Below are 24,429 nucleotides of genomic sequence, written 5' to 3'. Positions count from 1 at the left end.
TGGGCCTTTGGGCAGCTTCTATCGAAGTACTCTATTTTCCAGTTTATTTTTATTTACGTATTTTTATTTTATGTGTGTAGATGTTTGACCTGCATGCACGTGTGTATACCAGATGTGCATTGAGGCCAGAAGAGGGTTTCATATGTCCTGCGACTGGAGTGACAGATAATTATGAGCCACCATGTGAGTGCCGAGATTAGAACCTGGGTCCTCTGAAAGAGCAGCCAGTGCTCTTAACTACTGAGCCATCTCTCCAGCCCCTCCAGCTTCAGTTTGAATGTTGTTGTACATTTCCTATATACTCAACAAATGTAACACAATTCAGGATTTCAAAGGAAACACTATAACGTTTTTGTCCCTGGGACACCTACAGTTGATTGAGTTATTCATTCAGCTATTGAACGACTCATTTCACAAACATCACCTAAGCACTTACTATATGTTGGACGTTGTATTAGGCACATGGAGTCCAAGGACAAAAGAGCTCTTTGCTTAAAGGGTTTACTCAGATAGTCCATGTCTTCGTGCAGTAAACACGTGTTGACTGCCTTCATGTGTTCAATATACAAAGCGTTGGGAATACAGCAGTGACTGAACAAACATTCCCAATAGTCAAGACCATCTTTTCCCACAAAGCAAGAAGGACCAGGTATAAGGCACACTGTAATGGGTAGCATCATAGACTGGTTGGAGGGAGCGCATTTTTTAATGCAAAAATGGGCAATAAATGTTTTGATCTCTTTTCTGGACACATATATCTCTGTTGCTTACTACTTCTGTTATTCTCTTTCATTATTTTTGTAAACAAATTTTTTAAACTGCAAACCACTCTTAGCTTTTTGGCTTAACTTGACTCACAAAGAAATGCTTTGCAAGTCCTTGAGACCAGGGATATACAACTTTCTATGGAAGTGGAGAAGAGGGAGAACCCTTTTGGGTGGGAGGAGGGAGGGAGTCTCAGAAAGCTGAACTAGGGAGACTGAGGTAGATGGTAGTTGGAGAGATAAATCTGGCTTTCATAGTGGAGCAAAGAGTGTTCTTGTGGCACATGGCATTCGGTAGCACTTCCATGTTTATCGTCCATATTCTCCTTACATTTAAGTACCCTAGTTCTTATTCCACCTTAACCTCAAATTGGGCCAATAAAGAATCTCTATCGTGAGGTCCCAGTAAAGCAGCAAAACGGTAGACATATTGTCTTTAGTTCCCTCAATCCTACAGCAGTCTGTCCCTACTGGGGCCCTGGTTCTCAGTTGTTGTTCCTCAGCACTTATCATACTCTAGCATGTGTTAGCACACCTTATATTTTTTGGTTGTGAGCTTAACGGCTGAGCTACCTCTGCAGCCCTTGGTGTTAGTTTCTTATTTCTACCAATTCATGTTGTTTCTGTGAAGTTGTCTCTCAAGGATGCAGATAATTGATTCCTTCAAGAGAATGAGGCTGCATTGTCTGTTCCTGCTACCGATTCTGAAAGAGTTTCTTTTCTGATTCAGAGACACACACACACACAAAAATGGATCCATCCTATATTTCACATGTGACTTTTAGTCTTCCTATTCAATCAAAAAGGATGGTGTACATCACCATAGCAACACTATGGACTTTCCCTCCCTGTCTTTTGAGCAGAACTGGAGACTCTAGAGGCTGGGATCCAGGAAGGTCAATGCTGCTTCTTCACCTTCAGAGGGAGCAGCAAGCATGGCGATTTGAAAGGCTGTTCATCATTCTTTCTTATTATGATCCAGTACAGCTATTTCATCAGTTTCTCTTAGAATGAACCTCAAATATGTCCACGTCGTCAATGTGTACAACCATGTACAGTATGTAATACACACTCTCACACACATATATATGTATGTGTGTAAATACATGTGTACCCTATGTATGTACTACTCAATAGACTTGTGGCTTTTCTGAATAGAAATTGGGTACTGCATGCTCAGAGCCTAGCATGTAGCAGGAGTACAATGGATGTGGAAAGAGGAGAAAATGAATCAGAGATTGGGCCATACATGCCCTGTGAAGTGGTTAGCACAGCTTTCAGGGAGCTACTTTATCCCTTGGAGAGGAAGAACTCAAAGGAGGTTTGGAAGATGAAACTGTCCAATTTCTCCCAAGTAAGAAAGATTTTTTTCTTGTCTAGCCTCACTATTGAAACTTAATCCACAGACATGATTCTTTCTCAATATTATCTTTTGTTTCATCCTACAAGTAACCTACTTTATACTAGATATTAATCTAAGCACTTGAAATGATTAGCAAGCTAAGGAGCTTGATTATTAAAAGCAGTTAATTCTCACCTTTTAAAAAAATGAAGACATTTGAATCCTTGAATATGCTCATTTATCACAACCCCCAATAAGGCATTCAGGAATTCTTCATGTAGGACATGAATAATTTTTTTACAAAAAATATGCAGTTGTTAATGGCATCTTACATCCACACAGTTTTATAAAAACAAAGCAAATGATTACCATCAATTATAATAACCTCATTAGACACAGCTACAGTTTATATGCAGCTCTTCAGATAGCGACCACTGCAGTGTGCCGAGGAAAACGCCTGATATTAATTGACTCTCATCATGATTAGTATCGACCGATGGGGCAGATGGCAATGTGATTACGCACGGTCAACACAGTAAACACATGCTTTGTTGCAAGAAGTGTCTTCTTGGGTCCCCTTGAAGGACAGCCAGAAATAGAGACTGAGGGAGGCTTTGAAGACAATACAAAAGAAGTAGGGAAAGTTAAGCTGCAGGGTGATGAATATTTGCCTTTTCTGAGGCTCACTGGAATTTCACTGGAAGAAAGTATGGACTGGGTAGAGTTTAGTAATTAGAAGGTGCATTAAAACTAATAGTTCCCCCATTGGCTAATGTGTGGTCAGGGCTTAATAAATCCAACAACGGGAATTCATTGTCTTCAGAAGCAAACTCATTTCATTGATAGACAGCTCCCACTGTTAGAACATGTATTAAACTGAATGTCTTCTGTCTGCAGCTTCCACTATCGGCTCTTCATGTGGCATAGGTGTTCTACTCTTCTTGTTCACTAGGTCAGGCTAATTATCTCAAAAGTCAACTTTGTGCACAGTGATCCTCATATGACATTATTTAGAGCCTCCAAAATGCTGGTTTATAGCATTAAAACCATACCAGCTTAGAGATAGGCAAACTTAGGGGCTTGGGGAGAAATGCAATGACATTAGTGTAATCTGCCCAGGGTGAGACATAACTGTACTGATGTTGGGGCTCTGGAGAGAGAGAGAGAGACAGAGAGAGAGAGAGAGAGACAGAGAGAGACAGAGAGACAGAGAGACAGAGAGAGAGACAGAGAGAGACAGAGAGAGAGACAGAGACAGAGACAGAGACAGAGAGACACAGAGAGACACAGAGAGAGACAGAGAGAGAGACACACAGAGAGAGACAGAGACGGAGGGAGAGACAGAGAGGGAGGGAGAGACCCGATGTGTGTTCCTACTTCCTGGGAAGCCGTTCCCCAGTCTCCTCAGTCTGCACTGTATCCCAGCTTGCCATTTCAAGATGTAATTACTATTAGGCCCCTCTCTTTCCCTTCTTCACAGTAAGGAGGTGTTAAGTTTTATCTTTTTAGAAAAGTGGAACTTTCAGGCAAAGTAGAGCATTTCCTATAGCTGGCATGGTGGTTGCTAACCAGTATGTCCTGGGAATATACAGACCCAGAATACACTGCCTGAGATACAAGTTCATTTGCTCTGGGGAAGGACTGGAGCATTGTTTTGGACAGTGCTTACCACCCTTGTTATTTCTTATTTGCTGATCTGTTTAAATGTTTTCATTAATAAACACTAAAAAAACAGTTAATAACGGACCATAATCAGGTTCACTTGGGAACTTTTGTTTATTTATTTTCTGAGACAAGGCATTGCTATGTAGCTCAGGCTAACTTTAAATGTCTGACCATCCTGCTTCTGCCTCCTTCTTGCTGGGGTTACAGACACTTATCACCATGTCTGTCTTTCTGGGAACTTTCAAATGTAGGTTCTTTGAAGCCTCTAGTCCCCGTGGTTTGCAATAAGTCTAGAAAAATTAATATGCTAAGAGGTTAAATTATTATGTATTCATTAAGATGCACTCAAAAGTGTAAGTTGTTAACGTACACGTTACAAATCACTCCACTTAAGCACTGAAGGAACAGTGTAAAGATTTTAACCTTACCCATCTATATTTTTATCCACTCATTTAAATGGTGTTTCTGCTCTGAAGCACCGCTGTGGTAAGTGCTGAAATATGATAGCGGAGAGCAGAAATAATGACCAATGAGCAAGCAAGTCAGCAGATAAAGTAGCAACAAACTTTAAAATAACATATATTAGTATAAGGAAGAATTTAATTCCTCTTTAAATATTTCCTGCTTGAGACTGGCCTTCCCCAGTGCCTCTGAATTGAGAGGTTTTTAGCCTGCTTTGGTTATACTCCCTGTGGTGCTCGAGTTCAGGGCCTGTGGCGCTAGAGAGGAGTTTTCTGTTACTTGGTTACTTTTAGCGGACATCTTTAATCAATCCTAGCACATTTCTCCCCTCCAGATTTGGAGAGACTCCCGCCCTGTAGCTGAAGCCCATTGTCTATGCAGCCATTACTAATAGATGATAGACAAAGTACCGCGTGAGATCTACATGCAGTGTCTCAAACACATAGTGCCCTGACATGCCTGGAGGCCCCTTTCACGTCCTATCCCTCAGTCCCTGCTTTATCTTTTCTTTAAAGTCTATCAACTGAGCACTCCTTACATCTGGGATCCCACTAAAAATTTAAAATATCTTTGAGAGGTGTCTAAATTGTGCCTTAGAAGAATCACGTGACATCCCAAGATAACACGGTATTGTATCAAAGCAGGGGCTACAAATTCAGGCCCTTTGACTCCAAAGCTGATATTTTAAAATTATTCTTCATTGCTTCTCTCCAAGCCCAGTTCAAAGGGTACCTCCCCTATGAAGCTTCCCCTGACCTCTTCCAGTAAAATGCATCATGACTTTCTTTGAGGCGGCCAGGGCCTTTTTGTACATCCCCATTTCAACATGACATTATACTTCAATGATTTGAATATAGGCCCCTTTGAACTCCTTTGGGGTGAGAACTCTTTCTTCTTTTTCATTTTTAAATCCATGTAACCCTAGTAACTAGTAGGGTCTCCTGACCAACTCTTAGTCTATGCATTTTGAATGCATATCAAAATCCGGCTCATGAACTTCTTTAACTTGTGGTCTATTTGATGGCATGATAGCCTTAGCACCTTTAAAAATGCCAGATTTTAACCATACCATTAAATATCAAAATAACAAGACCGCATTAAATGTACACCCTTATAATTTTAAAGTCTTTTTGACATCAGTTCTCGAGACTAACTAGGAACCTACTTACTGGTTACTTGTTGCATGAGGACCCCTGATCCTTCGGTTATAGTTGCTCACAGGTGTAAAAGAGTGAAATAAGTCACAAGTATACCATCACAGATGAGATCTGGCTAAACCTTATTATCTGTTATCTCATCTGAAACTATGGTTCTTTGCATTACTTTGATTTACTTTTATCTGAGTTGATGGTGGCACATGGCGACACTCACCATCACAGGTGTGGCACAATGAAATTTCCATTCAGCAGAATTTCAGGCAAACTCCTCAGTTCCTTGACATTGATTTCTCAGTGCACTGTATGCTTAGACTAGTAAGACACACTTCACCAGAAGGGCGCTATGCTGTCATATGGGATGAACGAGACACCAATGACCCAGAGAGGTAAAAGCAAAGAGGCACAAAAAAAGGTGAGGGCTTGATCTTAAATAATTTTTGGTTGTGAGCCTAGCCGTTAACTGCTGAGCCATCCCTCCAGGCTGAGCTTAAATAATTCTCTAGTGGTTCTCAACCCCCCACACGAGTCACAGATCAGATATCTACATTATGCTTCATAACAGTACCAAAAATTACAGTTCTGAAGAAGCAATAAAAATAATTGTATGGTGGGGGTCACCACAACATGAGGAACTGTATTAAAGAGTCACAGCATTAAGAAGGTTGAGAACCACTGCTCTCGGACGTGTCAGGGCTTGAGTTTCGAGAGACACGTGCTAGGGTTTAGGAAGGAAATACTGCTTCACTGTAGCCTCTCTGGGTAACCTGTAATCCAGGATGCAAAAGATGGAGAAAAGAGATGAGAACCTCCTCTTTTCACAGAGTCAAGGGAAGCCTTCTCATCTGTGATTCTACTTCGGATCAAAACAGTCACCAAATCTTACAAGTTGGCTCCAAACCTTAACACTCTGGTAGATTTCCATACCTCCCCAGAGAAGGCCTGTCCATTGAGGAGGTGCTCGGACCCTTGGCTGTCCTCACTCCCGAAGTGTAGCCGGATCTCCTCCAGTCGGTGGCTATACGTCATGGGCCCTCCTGAAATGTTGACCAAGTGCTCCTTGTCCAGGCGGAGGGAAACATGTCTTCCAGTGTTGTACATGGTCCCACTGACCTACAAAGCAATGGGTGACAGGTCAGACAGGGGTTTTCCTTCCATTTCTCCCCAAACCCAGAGAGGTGCATGGTAGGCCCATGCCATTTATATCTTCTGAGGGTAACACATCAGAATAAATCCACATGTGGAAGGCATGGCAGCTTCTTCGGTGGGTTTCCTTCCACACCCGGCTTCTAATGTAGTTCCAGGGACTTTGAAGGGAGGCACTTCAGAGATTTCTTTTTCACCAACTGTGACAACTATTTTATATATTGCACCTTATAAAAATGAGTTTGCCCCTCTCATCATAGTTGTTTGGAAGGTAGAGGTGGTGTAGAAGTTCAAAGTCTCAAGTGTAAGGAGTCAGAGAAAGCAATGGACAGAGAGTTTAAGGGAGCCAAGTGAAAGATGTGAAAGCCACTATGGGTGACCAGGAGCAAGCCTCGGATGGAGATTGATACACTTTGAAGTCTCAAGCACCCAATCCAGCTGTCTTGATTAGATCTCTCTCCCTTCCTGGTAGCAGACACCACACAGAAAGAGTTCAGGTCACATGGGGTCCCATCTCTCACATCTAAACCTTATTTCTCATTCCCAGTCCCATTTTGCTTCAGTTCCTTCCACTACTAAACTTAGTGCTTCTTCCTCCTTCCCTTTATGTCCTTTTCTTTGAATCAACACTCAGTCTCATTTTGTGCTCTATGACATTAGCACAGCTCTACAAATGACCCCTGTCATTCCTATCGGGGAGCCTTCCTTACTTTCTTGGGTTAGCCCAGGGAGTTTAAGGGAGACTTGGAAGGAAACTTGATGGGTTGCTTCTAGGTTACCGGATGCTGAATTACTAGGATATTCACCGTATTTACTCTGACCCTGTAGACATATAGTTTTCTCTTAGCAATTCCATAGGGACTTCATGTAACTTCCATTTATTTGTCTATCTGCCAGTTAATCAATCAACCATTTACCTATCTATCATCTATCAATCATCTATAACCTCATATCTGGCTGTCTATCTGTGACCTTAATTAGAGAGCATGTCTTTTTATGTAGCTCAAGCTTGTCTGAAACACCCAATCCTCGGGTCTTAAGTTCTGGGACTATAGCTATGCACCACTATGCCTGTCTTAATGAAATGTCCAGTAATGTTATTAGATCTGGTCTTTGAATACTAGCCCAGAGGCCTCCCCTTTTACCTTTCTGACCCTTGTTTTGTATGACATTAGTTTAGTTCTTAGATGGCTCATTGCTCCATTAAACTGCCTTTTTTTTTTTTCCTGTGAGGCATGGGCCATGTGAGGACAGATGGCCAAAGGGAGGAGCGAGTGAGAAAGAATGAGAGTGAGCAGTGGGCAAACAGAGGAGAATCACTAGAATTCTGTATTTTTTGGCATCTCTTCTCTCCAGTTCCTTCAGGGCACCTGAACTGCATTTATCAGATACTTTACTTCTTATTGGCATTTGTTTTTAAAGTCAACTGTTCCTTGCAAGCAAGTGATCTAGGAGAAAGTTTCCTCTGTTCTCCAGCCTCAAGCATGTATACAGCTTGCTCCTAAGACGAAAGAAGAATATGCCTTTTTTAAGCGCCAGACTTTCTTTGTAGGTAATGGTTTAAGGTTTGACATTGCTTCTACTATCAAATAAAATTTGTTTTTTTCTAGTTATTAGAATAATATAGAGACATTATATTGTATATATAACAGAAAAGTTTAGGGAATAGTCATAATTCCAGAATTAACAAAATACCACTAGTGTGTTGGTATGTAAACTTTTCATATGTATAAATATTTTATGAGATTGTTAGATAAATGTGTGCATAAATGTGCTATTTTCACATACATGTATTATATCTGAGTTACTAATGATATTTTCTACTAACACAAATATTTCTAGGCCATGACCAATATCACTTTAAAATATCTGCAAGTAGTCTATGGCAAAAATACAGTCTATTGGGGAATCTTTACAACTCTTCCACTGCGTTACATATCCTCGTGGCTGAAATAGCTCACCAATCTAGGGGCATCTCACTAGGCAAATTCTGACAGCGCTTGCTATGTGTTGCAGCATGCATCTGCTATGAGCAGTGGCTCCTAAGGAGCAGAACCGGATGTCTGCAATGCTCTTCACATGCTAGGGAATTGTGAGCTCTAACTGCCCCACCAATGAACAGCTGTCCTGAGTTTGTTTAGCCTGATGCCTTGTACCACTGACAACCCCCACATTTCAAAAGACCCCTTCGTCAGAATTATCTGATACGTCTAAAGAAAATGGTGGCATGTTTGAGCAACACTTCAATCAAAGCCTGCATCCCATGCTCATCTACATTTCCCCTAGTGTTCTGCAAACACACCGACACAAAGCAAGTGTAAGAACTGGGGTCTTTTGTGTCCAAGGAGTCCCAGTCCACACCTTGCCAGCTATGAAACTCTGGGAGGTTTACTTAATTTCATGAAGCTTCAGTTTTGTAACCATAGGACAGATATAACACAAGGTCCTTCATGGAAATGAGGGGTGAGAAGTGAAACAACCAAAACAAAGCTATAAGGCATCTTCAAAACAAATAGTTAAGTGACAGACTAATTAGTAGTTACTTTAAATATAAAAGGATCACGCTCATATAAGGTTTCTAAAGCAGTCCAAATTGCAGAGACAGCAAGTAGAATAGAGTTTTGAGAGCTTGGGGTCAGGAAGGAAAGGGAAGTTAATATTTAGTGAACATAAAGTCCCAGTTTTGTAAGACATAGAGTTCTGGAGGTGAATGGAGGGAAAGGCATGTGATGACATAAATGTATTTATTTAATGCTGTTGAACTTGAAATGATTAAGATGTCAACATTTAAGGGATGTGTATTTTATTCACAATAAAAATGAAAAAAAAACTCCCCTATGAAGTCGTATTATTAAATAAATAATATTTGCATGGACTAAACATTTTCATTCTCTTCCTTTCTGTCTTTTGACTATTGGACACATGTCTCATTGATGTGGAAAGATTCTCCCCCTCCATCTCCCTACCACCATTTACTTCTCTTTCCAGAACCTGGTGGATCATAATGGTACTTGTAGAACATCACTCAACCTCTACTTTCAAATGCTCCACTTGCCTCTCCCTTTGGACTTTAATGTGTTAGCTATGGGGAACAGACAACATATTTAGAAGACTACAAAGCGAAACAAAATTAAGAGAATCAAAAGGTAAATCATTGTGCCTTTTGTTTCTCTATTTCTACCCGTTCCCCTTCTATGCACATGGCTGTATCTTCATTCATCATTCATTCATTCATTATTTTCATTGACTCCTTCACTCATCAGCAATTCATTCATCCGGGTTCAGAAATGGTTACATATTACTGATTGTGCTAGGAGCTTGGGATACTAGAGGTGCCTGCATGGTCTACAAAACTCTCACTTCTTTATGCAAGTTCCCAGGGTGCAGGCAGCTGGGGGAATATGTAACATACACCACTATGTTGTTACAATTAGATGCAACATCTCCTTATCTCTACCCTTTCCCTAGACAATGAAATAACATTAATTTGTATTAATCATAAAAATATGTGTAGCCAGGGTACGGTTTGTTGCACTTTAATTTAAAAATAAAGGCTTGACAACGTTATGTATGATATCTGAATCTAACAGTACATCTGCACGGTAGTAATTAACACTGCACCAGTGTCATTTTATCTGTAATGCTAATTACTGTGTTTCCAATGAATGACTTTGGTGCACAGCATGTTGGGAAAAGTTTATTTATGCAGACCAGGAAACAGGTGAGTGGAGAAGCTGAAGCTGCAGGGGAGATCCAGGTTGCCTCTGGGTGCTCCACAGCTCTCTAGCCTTTTTTTTTTTTAATTCATTGCAACCTGCGGCAAGAAGTATATATGTGTGTGTGTGTGTGTGTGTGTGTGTGTGTGTGTTGCCCATTTTGCAAATGAAGGAATTTAGGGAGGTTGATAAGAGTTCGATGACTTGTCCAGAATCATCACACAGTGGGCAGGAGGCAAACTGAGGGCCAGTTATTTTGATGTGAGCAAAAGCAATGGTCTCTGATGGAAGTTTGGTGTTAGGTGTCATTGCTTCTGTACACTGCAGATAAGATGTTAGGCAGTTCTGGAGGTGGGGAGTAACCGGGTTGTTTTTCAAGAACATGCAAGACTCATGCTAGGTTGCTGTCAATCTTAGGATGAAGACCCAAGAAGACCTCGTTTCCCTGGCTATAGACATTTATACTAGTTTAAGACTAGTTGGAGCTACATTTATTAAAGGAAGCAGGACATACATGCCTGTAGAGATGGTATGTCAAGAAATAATATCAATAACTTGAGGCAATATAAAAATAACACTCTTTTGTAAACCAAATAATCAAACATAAAAAGGAAATTAAAATAAACAAGGGAAAAAAAACAGCAACTGATGTGGGATTCCCCTCTCGATGCTGTAAATACCATTGGTTAATAAAAAAAATCTGTTTTGGGCCTGGCAGGGCATAATAGAGGTAAGCAGAGAAAACTAAACTGAGTGCTGAGAGGAAGAAGGCGAAGTCAGAGAGAAAGAAGCCAAGTAGAACCACTGGAGACAGATGCCAGAACTTTACCCAGTAAGCCACAGCCTCGTAATGATACACAGATTAATCGAAATGGGTTAAATTAAGATGTAAGAGTTAGCCAATAAGAAGCTAGAGCTAATGGGCCAAGCAGTTTATAATTAATGCAGTCCTCTGTGTGTTACTTTGGGACTGAACAACTGTGGGACCGGGTAGGACAGAAACTCCCTACGACAAGCAACCCCAAATTCACCATGTTTATTTTATAACATTGGGTGCCCTTGTGGAGCAAGCACAGTTCTGGAACAGTGGTTAGAGATCTGCCAGGCTTCTTCTTAGTGTGTTCATCTTCTAGCTCATTACATAGACAGCCTTCTATTAAAGGAAATGATTTTGCTCAGTGCATCTTTTAAGGTAAGAGGAGCGTTCATTCTTTGAGAATTGGCCACAGTCTGACACTAGCAGATTGCATCTTTACCTGGGGTCAGAGTGACTGCTAAATTATAAAGGATTTTCACTTTAAATCCTTACAATTTCTTCCTCAACAGATGCAACACCCCTCTTGGTGAGGGACTTAGGCCTGTGCCATTTGCTTCACTTTGGGTGGGAAGATGTCAAGCTTAAACCCATGTGTGCGATGGCAGTTTCTCATAGGGATGACGCCCCTTGACTCCCTTCTGTGGTCTTTTGTGTTCTGAAACAAACAGCTGTCCTTGTGGAAAAGGTGTCTTTGGCTCTTCAACCTGCTAATTTAACCACTGGGAATGATTAAGTTGTTCCAATTACTAGGGATTACTTAGCAATGTGATACCACAGTGTGTTCTTCAAGAAGCAGGGTGATAGTGGGATTGGGGGTGGGGAACCCTACACGGGTTTGGAGTTTAGGATGTTTGGGATTTCTTATTGTGTTAGTTAGGGTTCTCCAGAGAAACAGATGTGACTTCTACAGAATCATACAGTTGCCAGGTGCCATGCTAAGGACCAGTGACCTTGATCTCACTGAAGCTGAAGCTCACAGAGTCAACTAGACTGGCTAAACCAGTCATCTCCTGATCCTACTGTTCCCGTGCCCTCAGCACTGAGGTCACAGGCTTGTGCTACCATCTGATTTTTCTTCATGGAGTTTTGGGGACCTGAACACAAGTCCTCATGCTCATGTACCAGGTAACTGACTAAGCCCTCTCTCCAAGCCGGGGTATAGTATTTTTTTAATTAAAAAATTAAACATGTCAAAGATCCTTTGGGCACTGTGCTTGTAGGATTGATGTTCTATTTCAGAAATCTGAGTTTGAGTGAACATTAACCTTAGAAGAGTTTGAGTGAACATTAACCTTAGAACATCCAAAACATTCAGTCGTTACTTGCTTGATGTAACACACGACTAAATGTGAAGGTTTTGTTACATTTCCTCACAAGGTAGCCTGCCCGAAATGTCCTGTGATAAACTGAAGAACATTTCCAATAGCACAAATGGAAATGTAATACTACAAATGGGGTCACTAGAGCAAATGGGATTCCTGCTGTATAAAAGGAAAAGAAGGCCATGAGACCTGTGCAGGAGATCAGATTCAGAGTTCTTGTTTTGAAAAGAAAAAAGGGAAAATTCTGTGGGATAATATTCTTGTATGCAATAAGATTTGTCACTCATATTAATTTAATAAAACACCAATTGGCTAGTAGCCAGACAGGAAGTATAGGCAGGATGACCAGACTAAGAAAATTCTAGGAAGAGGAAAGGCAGAGAGTCAGTCACAAGCCAGATAAAGAAGAAGCAAGATGAAAATGCCTTACTGTTACTAAGACTCATGGCTAAATATAGATAAGAATTATGGGTTAATTTCAGTTATAAGAGCTAATTAAAAATAAGCCTGAGCTAAGAGGCCAAATAATTTATGATTAATATAAGCCTCTGTGTGTTTCTTTGGGACTGAATGGCTGTAGATGTGCAGGAGAGAAACCTCCAGTTACATGTTTCCATGAGTCAGGCCCCATCTCCTGAAGGCATCATAGTCTTTGAATTGGTGCAATAAGCTTGGGAACGAGAATTCAGAACAGGAGCCTGTTAAGGCCACTGTAGATTCAAAGCACAGTGATCTCTGGGTTTATTTACCTTTCTGGGTGTAAACTTGCTCTTGGCCATGCTCACTGATCATGCAGGAATTATAGTAACACAAGAATTGTGGTCCTCTTGCATCCCCCTTTGTCCTCTGAGTGGTTATTTAGCCTGGCTGGGCCTTGTTTCCTGACCTAGAAAGCGAGATGAGCATGACATGATGGCATTTGCATTGCTGAGATGTAGCCTGACTCAGCAGATTGTGTTTTTGCTGTTGCAAACACACTGGGTAGAGGATATACACAACATCCCTAGCTGCTGCAGTGACTGGCACATTCCAGGTAGCATCCTTGTTACCGTTGTACCTATTATCTCATCTAATGCTTTCACTGACCTTGTGAGGCAGGCTAACTTGTTCTTTATCCTTAGATGGAGAATCTTAATGGGTTAAAGACTGCTTAAAGTTTCTCTGTGGGAGCTGGGTGGAGGTGGCACAAACCTTTAATCCCAGCACTCAGGAGGCAGAGGCAGGCAGGTATCTGAGTTCAAGGCCAGTCGGGTCTACCTAGGACAGTCATTACTACACAGAGAAACACTGACTTGAATAACAAAGAATAATGAAAAAAAAAAGAGTTTCACTGTGGGAAACCACAAGAGCCAGAATTGTCCTCCAGGATATTGGGATTCCAAGTTCTACAGCTCTGAAGATTTGGTGAGACCATGTTGTTTATATGTGGCATCTGGACTTAGGGATCAACTCAAATAAAATCTAACACTGATGTGGAGATGACAGAAAGTGTTTCATCTGGCCAGGTCTGGGCTGGACACCTTTGGGGGATTCCTGCATCTAGGGAAGCAGGATTCTAGCTCCTACTTGCTGAGAACTGAGAGATGGGTATGTCCAGTGTAGGATTGCCAACTGTATGTCTGGTCCCATAATTAGGAAGGCCACTTGGTGCCAAGAAGGGTTAGTGAAGAGTGGCCGACAGCCTGTCATAAATTAGGTAGGTGTCTTTCCTTTGAACTCAGCTTTCTTATTACGTGCCTTTGACTGGTCTGCTGAAGTGTGTAATAGTTCTTTGCAGTATAATTAGTGAGCATAGGAGATTTAAGAACACTGCTTAGCCTGGTTTCCTGCAGAGTCCTGATACACCAAGGGGCTGATTTGTGAAGGCTGAGTGCAAAGAGCTGGGGGGCTGCTAGTTCACATGGCATGCTCAGGGCGTTTTTCAAGGGAGAACAGTGTGGAAGAATCAACTGCAGTCCAGTCATGGGCAGCACTGAAGCCGAGTGAATACACAGGTGAATAAGATGAGGGCCAAATGCAGTCTAACTCCAGAAATAATCAGACCCAATAAACCAGAGAACGGAGACAGACAGATCCCAAGTTAGAAGTCACCCCCGCTGACTTTGTTCATTCATCTGACGGGCTCATCTCTCCCGAATCTACTTTAAATTCATTTTCAAAAATCAGTATTCAAAGAATTAGGCTTCATTATTAAGGCAGATTTTCAAACGAAATTTACTTATTTTTGTTGTCTCTCTTCTCCCTCTTTCCTTCCCCATGCCCATCCCCCACAGCCTTCTTTACACCCGGGTGTCACTTGTGATCTTTTGCTCCTCCAACCCTACACATTTCTGGATACCTCTTTTCCCTTCTTGTGATCTCCTACGTAGTTTCATGGCCTAAACCTATGCTCACACCCTTTAAATATAAGCTGATGCAGCCACCGTGGAAATCAGTATGGAGGTTACTCAGATCATTAAAAACATCACTACAATATGACCCAGATGTCTTCTCCCTCTCCTCAGCAGGACTCCCTGACTACCTGAGCTTGGCCAGATGTTTGACTCTGGGTCTCTGAACCTGCCTCCATCAGTCCCTAGATGACTTTGGGTACAAATAGTATATCTACACCACTCCCGCCCCTCCTTCTCCCTTCAGTTTGCCCAATATCCCTCCATATTTCTCTCAAATTTATGACCTCTTCATCTTTAATTATTATCACACACACCCTATTGAGTCCATTTAGTCTTGCTTAAACATACATGTGTCCAGGGCGGACTACTTGGAATGGACAACCTATGTGCTATGTGTAAGCTTATCTTCGGAAGAAACTGATTTTTTTCCCTCTCCTAAGCAGCCCTTGACCACCTGTAGCTCATTGTCTAGGTATAGGCCACTACAGACTTTCCCCTATCCATGTTAACCGGTGTGGTCCTTATAGTGTTTCTGTTCCGGTAGTGTTTTTTTCTGCTGATGAATACTGACTAAATTCAAAGTACTGGAGTGCTCCATGCATACACATAGTCCTGGAGTGCTGAGTGTATGTATGTAGATAATCGTGGAGTGTTATGTATAAAACCTACAATCCACACAAAAATAGAAATGAATTACCCTGATGCTTTCAGATTACACTGTGTGTCTGGATAGTGGACATTACATAGTATCTATCTAAATGTTTTATGTAACTTAAGTTTTACTATAATGGTTAAAAATGGTAGGGCTGAATATTGAGAAGGTAAGGGCTGTGGAGCTTTGGGAGTGGGCAGAACCTCACTCATCACTCTTAGCCCTGCAGGGAAGACAGAGGGAAGAGCCTTCTTTAGCATTGTTCAATTTAATCTTCCTCTTTTTCATCTCAGTCAGCTGTGTCTGGCCTGTGTAAGGACTAGGACCTGGACAACCCTGGACAAACAGATGGAACAATCATATATGCTGCCTACTACTATATCAATTCTATTGCTGTAAAAAACAGATCCAGTTTATGGTAATATTGACTCTTCAAATAATGAATCATTTCTTCAAAAGCCCAAGGATATATAAGGCTGTGAGATCCCAGAAAGGACCTCCTGATCTTGACTGTATCTGATGCTAAAGATAGGACCAATGAAAAACAGGTGTGTAAGACATTGCCTGATCCACCAACATATGGGATAAGTGAAGAGGTTTCCTGTCCTCCGTGGTGTTTTGGGGGACCACGAACAAGTGGTAAGAATTAGACTCAACGTTATCTTGCATACAAAGTTATTGGCACCCCAGCCCTGCCCCAACTCTGAGCATGAGTATTCTAGATACGCAGAGGTATCTGGAATGAGTTTTTCTTCTAGTTCTGGTTCCCAAATGGGAGTCCTGGGTACTGCTTTCCAATTATCACATCGAGAGTCTGCAAGGCTCTTGCCAAGTCACTCACAGCTGGCTGTCTGAATTTAATTTTTCTGAGTCTCTAGTGACTGGCTGGAGTCCTCTGTGGATAAAGAGAAAAACTGGAACCAAGATGGCACCGTTTGGTTGAAAACAGATTGCTTCTAATTTTCCTGTCCCATTAACTCACATCAGATTTAAGCTGAACACACTCATTTGCAGTATTTATTTGTGCTTTTTAAAAATATATTTTAAATAAACAAATGGCATCTATTTAATATACATTTTATTATATATTATATATCTGTTATATATTACAGAGCATATATTTAATGGATTACATTTTTAATCTTGTTTTATCATCACCCATACAGTACTAGGTTTCTATTTATTAAATAAATAGGGACCGGATTTTGTTTTGAGTGTCACCTGGTACCTAAGACAAGTGTATTCTTCATCTGATTCAGAAGGTATGAGGTGGGACAAGAGCAGCTGTGGGCTTCTTTTGTGACTCCTTTTCTGAGGAATTCTAAGCTGAACCAAACAGACATTCAATGCTAGGGGATAGGGACATAGCAGTATAGAGTATTTCTTTCATCCTTTTTGTATGCCTGAAGGGACTGCTTTAATAATTATAAAAATATACTGCCAAGTTCCTTCTAGACATATGTAGAGGGCTATACACTGATTCACTTTGGGGCCGATAGTTTTCTCTAAACTGTGAAAATCCAAGGTTAGGTCACTTTAATTAACACAGGGAGACTTGCTGTAGAATGGTTATTTCTAGTGTAATGTCATTTAATTTGGCCTCTGAATCACAAAGCTTCAGGGAAATAACTCCCGATCTCCAGTTATTTCATCTCTTAAGAGGAAAATGCCTCTTAAATGGAGCCCATGGAGCACAGTGGTACTGGCACTGGTGGAGTGCGGTAGATGGCCTTCTTAGCATTTCCCCATATGGGCATCACCAGTCCCACTGGTCAGATATTAGAATCTTTGATGCCAAGTTTTTTTTTTCAAAGAAACTAGAAACAGCCAATGATTGGGGCGTAATTATATTGCAAGTCCCATTGCTCATTCAACATTTCCATTGTATGCTAGTTAATTACTTGACATTAATCTCCCATGGTGTCATGGTCTAGATACGAAGTGTCTCTCCAGTAGGCTCATATGTTGAGGCTTGGTCCCTCCTTGCTGGTCCTAATCACCAAGAAGTGATTGGGTCCCAAACCCCAGACTTAACCAGTGGACTCACTCCTTGACACATTCACAAAATGATGACTTTATGGGAGGTGGTACCTACTTGGAGGAAGTAGATCCCTGGGGAAGATTGATCTTGTCTTCACTTCCTCCCTCTTCTTCACCCTCCCCAAACAGGCTACCATGAGGTGAGCATCACTGACCTACATGCCCGTCTACCATGATGTACTGTCTTACCGTACACCCAGAAACAATGGTGCCAGTTTTCCTTGGCTGAAACCTTTGAAGCCATGAACCAAATGCAATCTTTCACACTTTAAACTGTTTCTCTCGGGGATTTGCCTGTGCTGAGAAGCCTGACTGGCACACACTGTGTCCTAGACTCTTGCTCAACACGAGCTGCCAGTCTCCATACCGTACTCAAGTGCACAGAATCAATAGAACATGGACACAACTAAGGCAGGCACCATGGGCAGGGTGGGGATGTGGGGAGTTGACTCAGAAGCCCTGCGCCTCATCTCTTAGTTGTCTTTGAGATGCAAGCCCTGGGAGATGGGGCTGTAAAGAGAGACTAAAAGGAGCCTGAGACTAGGAGGACCAGAGATGCATGACACATTCTGCTGAGGATCCTTTAATATTTTCATTTTTAAAGTAAACAACGTGGAACTGGCTTCTGATGGCTCAACATGGGCAAGAGTACAAAGACCCTGCCCCACAGAGAAAGGACCAGCAGAAACAGAAGGTGGCTACAAGTGGCAACTCTAAGTTCTCTATTGGTTACATTAACAAACAACAAAACCGTGGAATTGACATTAAGAATACATTTCACCTAACCTAATGTATCCAAAGTGTTATTTCAACATATAATCAATACAAAAAATGCTAATGAGATATTTTGCATTCTCCACCCTGCCTCCCTCCTTAAGTCTTGGAAGCTCAGTGTGTCTTTTACACTTTAAACACATTCCAGTTTGGACTCAGCACATGTCACACACAGCTGGCCCACCCCCAACCGAGGATTCAATCAACAACAGAATTGACAGTATTTGGTAAAAAAGAATAGCATCAATAGTAAGCCAGCACAGATACTTTTCAGGTCAATATTTCATCAGTATTGCAACCACTGACATAGCACTTCATTTTTAAGTAATATAGAGACAAAGTATAAGAGGATATACTTACAGGTTATATGCAAATAAAGAGACTTGATATTAGGGATTTGAGTGTTCATGAGTTTTGTATCTGAGAGTAGTCTTCTAATGCATCTCCCTAAGCTGCTGGCAGATAAATGTGTTCCACGGCTACGGGAGGTTGGTGGCCACCATATGGACAGGGTGGCTTGGCTCATCTTCCTTTCAAATTTGCTCTTTGTATAGAATGGGTCAATTGGGCAGTTGCCAAGGCTACCAAACTCCAGGGAGAATTAAATAGCCTAGAAATAAATTAAGACTGTGGTGTCTCCAATCTATATTTCCCACCCAAGTGACAGCCTTTAATCTACCAAACTTTTTAATATTTTGATGTGATTCACATGGCAACCTTTATGGGGCACACATGCGTGGAACTTACACAACTTATACAGGCTGTGAACCTCTTAATATTACTGCTACTAGGCTGGTTGCATGTGAGAATCATTTCATGAGCTGAAAAGCTCAGTTACATAAAAGTGGGACACCTTTTGTTCACAGGTGTGTTTACTGGGAGAGCCTAAGGAATACCCAGATGCCTCCACGAGTCTGCTTCCCCCTCCGTGCAGGATCACATGGGCTCTGTTCCCATCTTGAAGGTCAGGCATCTATTCTACATTCACCAAAGCTATTAGCCTTGCCAGTTAACGATTGTACGGCTGGAACTTCCTGTCACTGTGCAGTTTGCACACACGTTGCATTGCCCAGAGCCTCTGCAAGCTAAGGAACAGCCCCTGTACTCTGCCAGACAGGGTCAGGTTCTTAAGCTGATAAAGAAATAGTATCCATACCCCACTAGCGCTCCATTCTGATGCGCCTTTGGTCACACTCATGTCTGTTGCTGTTGATCACTGTAGCTGTGTGTGTGTACTCAGGTTCACATATTTAGGTGCATGTGTGTGTGTCATGGTGCATTTGTGGGCGCATATAGAGGCCCAAAGTTGACATTGAGTGTCTTCCCCAATCTCCTTACACTTTACTTATTAAGGCAGGATCTCGCTAAACTTGAAGTTCACCAACTCCAGCTCACTCCTGGGTTTTCCTGACTCGACTTCTGCTGGGATTTTAGGTAGATGCCATGCCGGCTCAGCTTTAAAAATATTTGTTATTCCAACTGCTTAAGGTTCAGGAGCATCTTGGAAGAGGGGACTAAAATATCCCAAGGTTCAGAATTCATGGACAACGAAGCTGTGCCTTCGGGAAATGACGGGACCACAGCACTCAGTCCACAACCCAGCTTCAAAGACGGACTCACAAGCCCCGCCCCCTTTCCGGGCTGAGGAACTATGGACAGCTGATGACTTCTGGGAGGAGGGAATGTTAGTTTTTTTCAAGGAGCTGAGCCTGGTGTTGACGAACCTGGTATGGTTGGCCGGTCCATGGTCCCAAACCCAGAAGTATATGGGCAACATAAACGGGACTCTATGCGTTATTTAAAGAGAGAGGATACAAAGTTGGGGGATTAGGGAAGCAAGAGGTGGATCTTGGAGGGGTTGGAGGGAGAGTAAGGGGCCACATGTGATCAAACTAGATTGTATGAAATTCTCAAAGAATTATTAAAAGTATTATGTGAAAATTTTTAATTTGTATTTTGTAGATGCTGGGATTGAATGTTGGGTCTCATGCATGCTAGTCAACCTCTCTGCCACTGAACTATATCCTCCAGCCTTCTGCATGAGTTTTCTTATGTGGGTTCTGGGTATTGTTCTCCAATCTTCTTGTTTGCATACACCTCCCTGAGGTCCAGGAACAGCATGTGTCCTCTCTCGAAGTAAGTGACCAAGCAAGTCCCATGTTTCCATGAGAGGTCATATCTAGAGACAGTCCTGCTAATATTTCAGTGCTATGCTAAGTCTCTCTCCGGAGCTCTGCATGCCTGCTACTATGCATGCATTGGCAATTCTTTTCTTGCCTCTGCCCTAGGAAGTAGGCAATTTCATTATCCTCACTTGATGAAGATGCTGAGGTTCAGTGAGGGTAAATAGGTCAGAGAAGGATAAGGATCAGAGACTGTGAATGAAAGACAGCCTTTGCAGATCACACGCTGGGTGGCTGAATTGCTCTAAGGAGAGATGACTTGGTCCAGGGAAACTCTGGTCATTTCCTAGAGAAGAAAGCACTGGAAATGGGCCTTGGAAGTGGGTAGGATGTGGGCACCCAGAGATATCGAGAATAGGAAGGCATGAGAGAAGGAAATGAAAGACTTTACAAAGAACGGCACTGCATCTGCACAGTGTTGCTGGAATGCGGGGACAAAAGCAGCCCTGATGTGGCTGCACAGGTTATAGGTGACAGCAGATTATGGACATCTGCCAGATGACAGACTGTTACTATCTCACACCGGGCATCTTTTTCCTCCCATCCCTACCTCTGCATTACTAGTAAGGAAGACGGGACCATAAGAGGTTAAATCAACAGCCTAGCCTGGAAAGGTAGCCCAGAAAGGATGGAGGACTTGAATGTGTGTCGTCTGACTCTTTCAGCTGCAGTGTGAAACCAATCACGCTCACAAAGGACGCCTTCCTATAAGAAGTAATTCCCTGCTGGCATGCTCTGCCCTGCTACACTGATCCTGCACATTTGCTACATTTTTATATTAGAGAAAGTTCCATCGTGCCGCCAATTCTCACCCCACCCCTGCCTGCTCACCTCCTTCTTCCCCAGCCTTTGGCTAATAGCAATAAAATTTAAAAGTCAACAGCCAAGTAAAGCCCAACGACATGATTAAGTAGCTGACAACAGGAGCTAGCATTTCACCTCCAGGGTGAGCAGACACACATTGCAATAACCAGTGCTTCAGAGATACATGGCTCTGTTTTGTGCAACTGATATTTCATAGCATAGCTTCAAAGCTGTGAGTCTGACAGCCAATTTGTGTCTAGAAGACTAAGATGCCAGTGGAGGAAAGGAGGCACAGTGTGTGCACTGAAGGAAAGGTGGTGCAGTGTGTGCAGTGGAGGAAAGGTGGTGCAGTGTGTGCAGTGGAGGAAAGGAGGTGCAGTGTGTGCTGTGCAGTGGAGGAAAGGAGGCGCAGTGTGTGCAGTGGAGGAAAGGAGGCACAGTGTGTGCAGAGGAGGAAAGGTGGTGCAGTGTGTGCAGTGGAGGAAGGAGGCACTGTGTGTGCACTGAAGGAAAGGTGGTCCAGTGTGTGCTGTGCAGTGGAGGAAAGGTGGTCCAGTGTGTGCTGTGCAGTGGAGGAAAGGTGGCCCAGTGTGTGCTGTGCAGTGGAGGAAAGGTGGTGCAGTGTGTGTTGTGTTGTGGAGGAAAGGTGGTTCAGTGTGTGCAGTAAAGGAAAGGTGGTTCAGTGTGTGCTGTGGTATGGGTTTTTTTCTTTTCTTTTTTGCTGGTTGTTGTTGAGCCCACAACCTGGGTATCCAACAGGGGAAAGCAAATGGTGCCCTTTAATTTCACCCATGACAAAAGTATTGAGTGACCACGAAATTGTTTGTACAATTGATCCTCCTGGTACCAGGAGAGCATGTTCACCAGCAGAGTTAGATCCAGTCCAAGATGGCCCTTTGCTCCTGTGTCTTAGAAGCAGAAAATAGTTGTGAACTAAGCGGGTCAAAGGGAAACCGTTCAACCTGTCTCCACATCTCTGCATCCTGTACTTTTAGAAGAACATTTGGATTTCTCCTCAGTGAGGTGATATCACCACACCTTCCTATTATTTGCTTTCCCCTCCCACCATGTGTAATTCATCAATGAATTTGAAGTGCTCATGAGAAAGCATGGGTTTACTATTCCTTCCAGTTGATTTCTCTCTGTCTGTCTCTGTCTCTGTCTCTGTCTCTGTCTCTGTCTCTGTCTCTGTCTCTCTCTCTCTCTCTCTCTCTCTCTCTCTCTCTCACACACACACACACTATGGGGGAGGGACCGGTGACCCTCTCTTCATTTGTTCCACTTCTTATAAGTATTTGGAAACTTTCGAGACTCCTCCTCTTTGAGTCTTCTATGGCCTTCCCCACCCTCTCTGTCTCCACAACCTCTCTCTTAGTGTCCTGCCATCTTATACCATCTTTAACTCCTCGTCCTTACACAACTGGTATCCTAATGTCTCAAATCTCAGATACCGTATATAGGAAAATGCAGCATGCGTTAGCATGCCATCCTGAAGAAAAAAGCATTACTGATAAAATAATGACTGGCCATCCTTTGTAGAAAGCATCCCAACAAAATGTAAGAAAATGCACCCTAAAAGCAATGTTCTCATCTCAATGACACAGTATCTCAACGAAATGCCTATGATTGCCCTCTAATTCCACACTTTTGTGGTGACGTAAGGGACCCTGACCAGCAGGCCCCAAGGGACACCTCCTTTCCTCTATGTAGATGGCCCTTCTCATCCTTCAGGACCATCTCAGTCACCTCCATGGAATTTCAGAGACTGGGTTAGGAGGCGCTGCTGTGTTGCCAAGGCACTTTGAATTTGCTCGTGTGTCAGAGCTCATCAGCCTGCTTCATAACCACTTTCATGTATGTTTCTCCCTACGGGGACCACGAAGAATCGGTGAGCATGGTGTGCATCTCGTTCTTCTCAATATCCCCAGTATCTGATATGAGAAGTCGTCTGTGAGGGATTGCTGAAAATAGTTATGGGCTGGGTTAGATAGGTAGCTTCTAGACATAGCCACTAGAGGGCAGTGTGTACTCATCCCGGACAAAGACTGGCTGCTTCCCAAGAATCTAGGTTGCAGAGGTGGAAGAAAGCTGGCCTCCTGTGGGCAAACTGGCTGAGAGCCTGGTGCCTGTATCGCTCCAAGGGCACAGTGCCATTCTGCAGAATCTACTTTGAGGATGCTCCTCGCGTCTCGTATCCCTTGCCAGCCTGCCCACTAGGTGCTTTCAGGAAGCTACCTCAGCGCGTTCCTTATTAAGAGGCAAAAGCTCTTCCCTGATTCCCACCCGACGCGGAAGAGAATGGAGGCCACAGAGAGCAAAAAGAAATGTCTCCCTCTTATCCTCGTTCTTATTCTGAGGAAAGCAGGCATATTCGAAGGGCCTGCAGTATAATTGCTCCATTTTGAAGAACAACAGGTAACAGCGTCAATATTTGATTTTTCAAAGGTTGTGTGAACAGTTTTAAATATTAAAGATGAAGGCAAAGACTTAGTCTTTTCATCTCTACAGCTGAAGCATTTAAAGAGGAAAACGGTGCGGAGGAGCACAGTAGGCCGGCGTACCCATCAAATAGTATTCAATTGCAGGAAAGCACAGTCATCCTGGGTGTGTGTGTAGCTGGAAAGCAGTACCTGTAGCAGAGAAGTTTTCTGTTCATTATTTCTGTAATGAGAGGAAAAGACCGCAATCGCTGGAGTAACTTTCTCCCATGTCACCGTGGGCTGTTGTGCTCTCTCAATGACTGGTCTGGGACAGGTTCTGAGACGACTCAGAAATGAACTACCCAGCTTCCTGGCTAATGAGCCCAGTACGTCAATTTCCAGTGATCAAAATGATGCAATTCGATAAAGCACGGTTCACTTTGTAAGCAAATCTACTTTTAATAGGGAGAACTGAAGGGTCAGGGTCCTCCTGAGATAATTATGGGCCAGTGGAATTAGAGGCGTGGAGCTGCACTTACTGTCTGGGGATGCCCCGTGGGGTTTGTGTGGCAGATATTGTCTTTCAGGGACAATAAATTCCTTCATTATATTTCCATTACTGCATGAATGCGGCAATGTCCCATTTACTTGTAACCAAGGCGCCTGGTTTGCGGAAACTTGGCATTTATTGCTAACGAGAGCTTGCAAATCAGGTCTCTCTCTCTCTCTCTCTCTCTCTCTCTCTCTCTCTCTCTCTCTCTCTCTCTCTCTCTCT

At 42.6% G+C, this 24,429-nt stretch overlaps 1 protein-coding gene across 1 annotated transcript in view; it reads right to left on the bottom strand.

Annotated features, from left to right (window-relative positions):
* Positions 1–24,429, bottom strand: part of Ca10 (carbonic anhydrase 10) — a 475,330-nt gene that overhangs the window by 92,688 nt on the left and 358,213 nt on the right. The window contains exon 4 of the mRNA XM_050156762.1: positions 6,315–6,500. Coding sequence (XP_050012719.1) covers positions 6,315–6,500 — 186 coding nt within the window. The remainder of the gene's footprint in view (positions 1–6,314; positions 6,501–24,429) is intronic.

This window comes from Alexandromys fortis, unplaced genomic scaffold, assembly GCF_014885135.2.
Source record: "Alexandromys fortis isolate MF-2015 unplaced genomic scaffold, M_Fortis_MF-2015_v1.1 scaffold_31, whole genome shotgun sequence".
In the NCBI taxonomy this organism is placed as follows: domain Eukaryota; kingdom Metazoa; phylum Chordata; class Mammalia; order Rodentia; family Cricetidae; genus Alexandromys; species Alexandromys fortis.
This window is presented reverse-complemented; position numbering and strand designations above follow the sequence as displayed.